The following is a 9,832-nucleotide window of genomic DNA, read 5'->3' as shown; positions in this document are numbered from 1 at the left end:
CTGGTACTGAATATAATTTGCATCTGCCCAATCACACAGCAGAGGGTCTTGTTGAAATCTCAAACAAGCAGTTACTAGCCAGCTATTTTATGTTAACCCAGGTGGTTCAAATCCTGAATGCTGATTGGATGTAAGCCGTCAGATATGAAACAGCTTTTCACTGTTCTAAATGCATTAACGCATCTCTGAGGTTTTAGGTGTATTGCCATTATACCACAGCTAAGGGCACTCTGCGATAGGGAACGTTAGCCACAGCCCCGTTTGCCTTATTGCTCAAATAATGAAGGGGTCCTATGTGGCTCAGTTGGAAGAGCATAAAACCTGCAGGATTGCTTAAAAAACTCAAGGCCCAGTACGAGAGTCTGAAAATATCTGCATTTGCTACTGTAAGTCATTCTGGATCGGAACATCTGCTCAATTACATGAATATACATGTACAGTTACCATGTAACTAAGTTAAAACCAAGAATTCCTGTTACTAAGTGAAAACCAAGAAATAAACTGCAACCTAAAGTTTCTCTCCAAAACATCATTTAAATCATGCTGCATTTATGAAAGTCGTGGCTATCACTAAATTGCATTTCAAACAAAGTATGAAGAGTTAATATAATCCCATGACTCTGATCTGATTGTTTTTCCAGTCCTACTGGTTCAGGTATGGATTAGGGTGAATTTGCTGAACCAAATTTTCGTCCTGCTTCAATGTTCCCGTTTTTGCCGCCATCTTGCTACAACCATAAGAAATGAAGAACCATGACAAACCTTTTTCCATGTTTTCTTTTTTTTTTTGGTGCTTTGACAGACTGTAAAATAGCAGCAGCATATTATGTAGAAATGTGGTTCAGCACTATTACAAACCATTTGTTGAAAATTGCTCTCATCTTGCAGTTAACAAACTGAATGAATCATCCGATGATATGAAAATATAAACCCCCAAAAACTTGTCCGCATAAGTGGTCGTGTCAACATGATGACCGGGGGGATCCCAAACACAATGAAATAAACTAGCCAAACTAAAAAAGTAAAATATCTTCATGCAGAGTCATCCGTACTTTACATCCATACAAAATTACACATCTGCTCGCTATTCGCCTTCAAGAATAGATCTGTAAACACTGCTCGAGTCCTTCGATTGAGGCAAAGCCACATTCACTTTACGCCTCGCACAATTTACCGTTAGAGAAAAATCTAAATGAATCCAAGTCTTCTGCCCGGTTAGCAGGTTGTCTTTGCATCTTGTTGATCCTCCCCCAAACATCTCTCTTATTCATTTACCTCAAGCTGAAACTTGAGACTGACGGTTCAAATGGAAGCTCTAAAAAGGTTTTAGTGTGTATGTTTTAGAGTAGATTGAGAGTGAGCTAGGTTCTAGCTAGGTTTAAGTTACTAGGTGGAAAGGGGTTTGTGGGAAAAGGACAGGAGAATAACGAGATAGAAGAGGGTTCTGGTTGCTGTTCTCCCTCTTCGGTGTCCTATAGGAAAGGTCAGCGACAGGGAAGGTGAGGTGGACACGCCTAAGAGGGGGGACAGGTTGAGGTCCTTCCGGTCTCCTGTCCTCAAACGCCTTGAGAGAGATGCCAAGAGAGAGAGATGCCAAGAGAGAGAGATGTCAAGAGATGCTTTGATGTTCATCAATGGAAAGGGAGGCGATAGGAAGATGCCGATGCCGTAATCTCTCTCCATCTCTCCTCTTCAGAGGCCCTGTAGGAACTCCTGCAGCTGTCTGACAATCTCTGTGTCCACAGTCTCCATGAGAGCCCCGAAGCCCTGGTCACCCATCAATGCCTGCTGTGCCTTCAGCTTTTCATATACGTACTGCTGTAAGGACACACTGTGAACCGGGTCCTCCAAGGCCAGCTGTGGGAAGACAAACACAGAAAACAGGCTGTCAGTAGGACAGCTAAGGCAGATCATCTGGTGTAAGGACCCCACCCACATTACAAAATGACATGCCCCTGTTCATTACAGCACATTGAATTTAACTTCACACTCTTTACTGAATAACAGACTACTGCAAACAAATTCTGATTTTCTGATATTCAAATGCCTACCTGTGATTTGGCAGGAAGGACATCTTAATGTTCTGCATGTCATTGTGGTAATAAATGAAAAGCACTAAAACATAGTTTAGTTTCTCGATTATAAGTAGAAATACTCTTGCACGCTATTGCTGCTTGGAAGTGTTAGACATTTCATGAACAGGGTGCACCATTTCGATCAAAGACCTTCGTCAGAGATAGTTCTCAGATCTTGACACACTCCCCCCTGCCTCACACACTGCACTACCTCTCACACACACTCCCCTGCCTCACACACCTCACTACCTCTCACACACACTCCCCTGGCTCACACACCTCACTACCTCTCACACACACTCCCCTGGCTCACACACCTCACTACCTCTCACACAAACTCCCCTGCCTCACACACCTCACTACCTCTCACACACACTCCCTTGCCTCACACACCTCACTACCTCTCACACACACTCCCTTGCCTCACACACCTCACTACCTCTCACACACACTCCCCTGCCTCACACACCTCACTACCTCTCACACACACTCCCCTGCCTCACACACCTCACTACCTCTCACACACACTCTTTCCCTCTCTCCGTGGCTGTGGGAAGATCTTTTCATCGGGGGGTGCTGATAATGGCTGATCGTATGGAGGAATTAAAGGACTGTGGAACGCCCCAACCTCGAGCACAGACGGATGGACGGAATGACGTGTGTCTCGCCATCCGACTGACGGCCTGCATGCACCGGCGGAGGGAAACTAGGGATGTTTTTGGGAGTCTCGTCAGGGGGTGCTGAGGCTGCATCAGGGGGGCTACAGCACCCACAGTACCCCTCCTGCCCACACACAATGTACTCCCATTGTTACACAAAACCCACAGCTTAACTCTCCCAAACAGGACAATATTTTCGGGAGAAGTTTATGGGAGGGATTGCCATTTCCCCTGGCATTTTACTGGGCTCCTATAATTTTTTGCCTCGTATTTACAGACTACATATGACTTAACGCACATGAAAGTTTACATGTTCAAGATAAGAGATTAGGGAAAAAAACTAAAACATTTGGGTTCATCCCCCTCCTCGAAAAGTGGCAGTCTGCGATATGCACACATGAATGAATCAGGTTAGTGTATATATCTGTAAGTGACACGCCTAGATGAAAGAATCAGGTTAGTTTGTATATATGTAAGTCACACGCCTAGATGAAAGAATCAGGTTAGTTTGTATATATGTAAGTCACACGCCTAGATGAATGAATCAAGTTAGTTTGTATATATGTAAGTCACACGCCTAGATGAAAGAATCAGGTTAGTTTGTATATATGTAAGTCACACGCCTAGATGAATGAATCAAGTTAGTTTGTATATATGTAAGTCACACGCCTAGATGAAAGAATCAGGTTAGTTTGTATATATGTAAGTCACACGCCTAGATGAATGAATCAAGTTAGTTTGTATATATGTAAGTCACACGCCTAGATGAAAGAATCAGGTTAGTTTGTATATATGTAAGTCACACGCCTAGATGAATGAATCAAGTTAGTTTGTATATATGTAAGTCACACGCCTAGATGAATGAATCAATTTAGTTTGTCAATATGTAAGTCACACGCCTAGATGAAAGAACAAGGTTAGTTGCATATCTGGAAGTGACACACTTAGATGAGAGTCAGGTTAGTTGTATATTCGTACATTCATAAGTGGCTTCTTCATCCCAAAAAAGTACGTTCTTGTTTTTAGTACCGTAACTTACCAAAACTGATATACCAAAAATTATATACCATAGATCAATCAATCAATCAAATGTATTTATAAAGCCCTTTTTACAACAGCAGCTTTACAGAGACAAAGTGCTTTACAGAGACACCTGGCCTTAAACCCCAAGGAGCAAACAACACTAGTGTTGAATTTCAGTGGCTAGGAAAAATTCCCTAAGAAGGCCGAATTTTAGGAAGAAACCTAGAGAGGACCCAGGCTCAGAGGGGTGGACCAGTCCTCTTCTGGCTGTGTCGGGTGAGATATTAAGAGTCCAATTGGAATAATTAATAAATCCAGTCTATTTGATTTTAGACTAGATCAAAAGTATGACCAGGTAGACAAGGTTTGGTGGGTGTTACTACTGATCGCGTCTCTCTTTTCATCCCTAGAATTTCTGTCAACAGCAGTGTCTAAGAGAACATTCCAGAGGTTTGCTTGGCCACAGAGACAAAACAGTGCTTTAAAGTTAGTTTTCCCCCATTCTATAGATATTGTCTGGGGTCTGAAAAAAAAAAAAAAAGACAATGTTCTGCAATTGTACTGATCTCCACAACTCTAAGACACAATTTGCCATTTCAAAGTATATTTCCCACAATTCTACACATTTTCCTATGGGATACATGGCCCACGTACATGCTAATAATTAAGTGGCAACCATAATGTAGCATTAGTGGCCAAACACTTTTGAATGTATAAAGGACAAAACCACTAGTGTGTGTGTGTGTGAGACAAACATACCTAATGTAAAATATCTCCATAACTTATCAGGAGACCTCCTGCTAGGGCAAACATGGATGGGGGACCACAAGGGTAAGACATGTCTGTGTTGTGTGTGTGTCATGGATGAGTGCTACAGCAGCCAATTATGGAAGACTGGCATGCAGGTGCATACCGAGCATGGTTACCCACAGTGCACTGCAATGGAAGAAAACAGCACTAAGCAGTGAGTGGTGTTTGCCGTGCGTGCTATGCCCCTAAGATAACAGCGACGGTCGAGCAAGAGGATGAGAGGGCCAGAGAAGGAGACGGCCAGAGAGGGAGACGGCCAGAGAAGCGAGTTGGCCGAGCTTGTGTTTGAGAGAAATGCCAAATGGCTGCCACAGATTAGAATGGAAAGGTTACTTTGGGCTTATAACCCCTTGATGTATCTTTTTGCTGAGTTAATATCCTGACACAGCGGAAACGTATATATTCCTTTCAAAGTGGAAAAGGAATATTATGATCTGATAGAGGGGAAAACAGACTACTGTAACTGGTCAAATAAAATGTGGTTTGGCATATTGAATTTGAATTAAGAGACAGATGGGGTGTTGTTTGGCATATTGAATTTGAATTGTAAGAGAGAGTGAAAGAAAGAGAGAGGTGAAAAGCACTCATACATTAAATATGACAAAGAACCCTAAAGAAGTCTGTTCTGACTGAAAATGTGAGTTACATTACAACGCAAAACACTGAGGTCTTCCTCTGCTGCTGCAAACAGATGAAACCAAGACATGGACACTGACTTAAACACCCACAAGCTTAGTTTCAATAGGATGCCATTTACAATGCATCCAGAGCCTGTTTTTTCAGCACCCAAATGCAGTACATGACTTGAATGCACACCAGGCCAGCACACACAGCTTTTTTTATTTTTATTCACAAGCGTATTTGCCCAGACATCCTATGAGAAATATTTAATGGAAGGGTTGGCCAATTCATTGCATGTCCAACCTATTAACTGTATTTTTTATTAAAAAAAATTCTGCCATTTATAAGTTTTGCCCCTCATTACCTTTCCTAATTGAGTCTATTAAGAACTTTTAGATTATAAACATAATTTGTATTGCTAAGCAGTTAAGAAGACAGGCCATTATCTTCCAGAAGCAGAAAATATTTGTTATCCTCCTGGTCACATAGAGCAAAGACCTTCCTCTACTCTTTCTATACAGTATGAGAAATAATTACCCAAAAAACTAAGCTCTATTTCAAAATATCCCCCTTTCCATGAATAACCAATGTTCCGTGTGCTCCACAAATAACCAGATAGCTGCCACAGCCATTGGCACTGTAAAGGTATTTGCCTTGGCACTCGAAGCAATTTAATAAAATTGAGAAATTAAGTGAAATTGCATTAGTTTTGAAATTGCATTGGTTTTCCGTAAATGGCTACTTCTTTGGACCCAACAGCATTTGAGATATTCCCAAAGGCAATTTGTGAAGATAATTTGTCCAAGTATCATTTAAAGTCAAGAAAGTGGAGGAGTGAGTGGCTGAAAATACACAAGGTGTCTCCAAAATTGCGTGCTGTCATGCCAATTTGTGTGCTGCAGGTTCTTTCATTGTTTCCTGAATTTATGTGAACATTCTGCCCATAAATATATCCTGTAACTCATTTACTGTAAATCAACATAATTTCAATGTAACCAACAATATTCATTGCTATTAATGCCATCAAGATCATTAAAACAGTGGTTTAACCTTCTCATTGTCAAAGTGGAAACATTGGTTGTACAGCTAACAACCTATTATACTTGTGAGAAAGAAACTTGGATATCTTTCCATTCCCAATTGGGGAGCAATGTCTGAAAACAGGCAAAAAAAATCTTTAAATATTAATTTGTATATTTTTATATATTGAATAAAATACATATTTATGTTGATTTTATTGAAAACAAAATAATACTCACATTAGCAAAAGCAGATGAAACACTGGTCTTTTAGGAGGCTTTGGTAACACCAAAGTGATAAATGAAATAAATTCTCAGAAATTCCTCAGAATAATGTTATCTTTTGGGGGTCAGGGTTTTGTTATGGAACACCTCCATTCGGTTGTTCACAGGCAGGACTTCTATTGGAAATGTCCCTCTGAAGGGCATCATTGCTGGCCTGACTCCACAATAGATTATCTTCTCTATGTTTAGACACACCTCCTACCATAAGCATAATTTATCCCAGTCAGGTCCTGAGCCCGTGCCAGCTTTAGAGAACAGAACAGACATGGAGACTGAAGGAGAGAGCAAGAGTAAAAGATTGGGGGAGAGAGAAGAAAGAGGGCCATTCCGACCGACCTCAGTGGAACAGGAGACAGAGATTCAACAGCACTGAAAAGGTCAGGGGTCAGTCCCCCTTGGCCGCTCCCATTATCATATAGAACTGGGTTTTAAATCAACACCTGGACAACAGCCAACAGAACTGCCAGCAGGCCTACAGACTGACAACAAACAGGGCCTGGAATACCAGAGTGTACAGCTCCCAGATCAGCTCCCTCATGGCTATACGGTCACAATCATAATAATATTAAAAAACAACAGCAGACTGAAATGGGGACAAGAAGAAGGGAACAGACACGTTGGTGAAGGATCTAACAAACGGGGAGGCCCGAATGACAGGCCCGACTATGTATGAGAAGGGAGGGATGAGTGGGTGGATGGGATTAGTGGAGGGGAGGGGGGCCTTTGCGTGGGTTCCAGGCAGAGGCAGAGACCCTGAGGGAACACATCCGTCTGGAAGAGGGTGGGGGAGAAACAGGATGAGAGGGAATGAGAGACGGGTGGGGGGGTGCGAGAGGGAGGGCTGGTAATGGCTGACAGGAGGAGAGTAGGGCTGATCGGTCAGAGACAGGAGGTGAGGAGAAGGTCGCTGCGAGAGAAGCTCTGCGGTTCAGTCAGAAGGAAGACGGGGATGCCAGACAAGCGATCAAGGGAAGAGAACAGAAGAGCAGCGGCTGAGAACCGAAGAACCAGGGGACGTTCAGAGGCAGTAGTCTGGTGATGAGAAGAGCAGAGATCAGGACAGATGCCTGCGATGGGAAACAGGAGAAGGGGATGCGTCTGACAGAGCAGGTAGCCGGGGGAGGTCAGGGTTGTATCGAAGACCCGAGTCCCAACTTGCACACTATTTCCAGTGCACTATAAGAAAGGCCCTCTTTGGGACGTCTTAAATATCTAATCCTCTTATCTACAGTGGGAAGAACAAGTATTTGATACTTATGTCATGCAATAAAATGCCAATTAATTACATAAAAATCATACAATGTGATTTTCTGGATTGTACGTCCTGTGCAGGTATTAGCTGCCACTGTCCACAAGCCTGCTGCTCAGCATGCATACACAAAGAGACCCGCTGTATGTTCAGACTATTTTAAGGAATCCAGTTTCCAGCTGACTCACTGTCTTTTGCTACGACAACCACATGCAGTGAAGCACCATCTTCAGTGAGAAGAACGATTATGACGACAACTTGAAATTATTTGTCATTTTATTTAGCAAGGTGAATCGAATCTGTGTACAACTTAGCTCAGGGTGGACGCCTAGCTTTCTGGGTAAAATTATTTAATACCTGTTACTGGTTTCCCAAATTTCCTAACCAAGCTTGCTCCATCTAACAAGCTAACATGAAATAAAATGACACAATGTACAATGGACCAGTAATTTAGTATTTACAGTAACATAAGTATTCACAGTAAAGTACAATTTACAGTAAAATAAGAGCATTTACACGACTTTTCAACACAGTTGATGGTAAACCATCCACCACTCATCCACATAGAGTCTGGCTGTGTGGCTTTGGCTGAGTCTCAACATGTGCTGGTGGCAAAGCAACTGCGGCACTGAAACATTTGGCAAACTTGTTTAATTATTTTCTAGAACCAATGAGATAGTACCACAGGTTTAATTTTGAGATTCAGGGTAAATCGATCAACTGCTGTGCTCTCCACTGTGCAGAAACTTTCCTACTTGGAATTTGACCGAATCAGATACGTTCCCCTCTCGAAGCAGGTTACCACGATCGAAAACTACAACCTTCCTAAAGGCCCTTACGTTAATAGCCAGATGCAAGGGGAGACAAAAAGGACCACGTGCTGTGTGAAAACCTTTATATAAAAGGTTGGCTAAAAACATTTTTTTTTTTAACGCTGTAATTACGCTATAATAAGCTAATAATATTTGACTCGCTAGATAAATGCTTCACAGGCCTTCAATTAAATTAAGCCAATTGATGGAAAACTGCAACAAATGGCCTACTTCAATAAACCCTCACATTTATTTCCATATTTTTCAATTTAAAGTGGATGAATCAGGTTTCTTTTGCTGGAATAATATTCATTTTAAATAGCATTTCCAGGTTCAACAAGATTGAACAAGGTTCGATTTCCTCAGTAATTTCAAAACATTAAAGCCTAATCTGTACAACAGTTTAGGCAAGCCACATCCCCTTTGTCGCTCTCAAGTTTACAGGCCAGATGAGGAATCCTGCAAGGAGTCCATCAGTTCTAATCGAATGGACTGTAACTTAATTCCATCACCTCTCCTGTCGGGCCATTTTATATTCACATAAAAAGAGAAAGAGTTTTAAACTATACCCTGGACCCTGACCATCTCCTCTTATGCAGACATCACTTTTATCCTCTGTGCACGCATGCACGCACGCACACAGAACAGGATTGTTAAGTGATGTTGAATTATGACAGATTTAACTTCATCCTAGTTTCCTCAACCCCCCTGGGCTTTAATATACAGAAGTTAACAACAATAAGCAGATGATATATGACATAGATAAACAAGAGGGAAGACAGGGACGGTATAAGACAAGTAAAAAAAAAAAACAGACAACATTGAAGAAGCGACGAAAGCAGGAACACTTCAGAAGTCTACAAGTGCACACAAAGCACACTCCCTTGTGTGGGAGGCTGTCTTCCCTGCCCGGTAACGAGCGCTGCTTTTAAAAGAGTGTTTTTTCCCTCGGTTGTCATGCCGAAACCCATTTGTGCTGCACTGATGGGGGATCAGTGACGCAGTCATTCCTCAACACAATCCCACCTGTCCTGTTTTCATCTGACCCGGCTCCTCTCTGGGCATATTACACATTCGAAAGGATTGGACAAACCTACGAGTAGGCAAGGTGCTTCGGGGGCCATTACCATACAGCTTTGCTTTCACATAAGCATTAGTCTGTAGTCTTTGAAAGAGCTGCAGTGTGTGCAGCCTTGTCTCCCGGCGCTGTACTTAACCCCTGCGCGGAGTGAGTCACTTGGAGTCGCGAAGGTGGAAACCCAGAAGTCTGGGGCCTAAT

General features: G+C 42.3%; 1 protein-coding gene across 1 annotated transcript in view; it reads right to left on the bottom strand.

Annotated features, from left to right (window-relative positions):
- Positions 1 to 360: 360 nt before the first annotated feature.
- Positions 361 to 9,832, bottom strand: part of ipo11 (importin 11) — a 168,155-nt gene continuing 158,683 nt past the window's right edge. Inside the window, exon 29 of the mRNA XM_010892441.3 lies at positions 361 to 1,857. Coding sequence (XP_010890743.1) covers positions 1,693 to 1,857 — 165 coding nt within the window. The 3' untranslated portion in view covers positions 361 to 1,692. The remainder of the gene's footprint in view (positions 1,858 to 9,832) is intronic.

Source organism: Esox lucius, chromosome 13 (genome assembly GCF_011004845.1).
Source record: "Esox lucius isolate fEsoLuc1 chromosome 13, fEsoLuc1.pri, whole genome shotgun sequence".
Lineage (NCBI taxonomy): Eukaryota > Metazoa > Chordata > Actinopteri > Esociformes > Esocidae > Esox > Esox lucius.
This window is presented reverse-complemented; position numbering and strand designations above follow the sequence as displayed.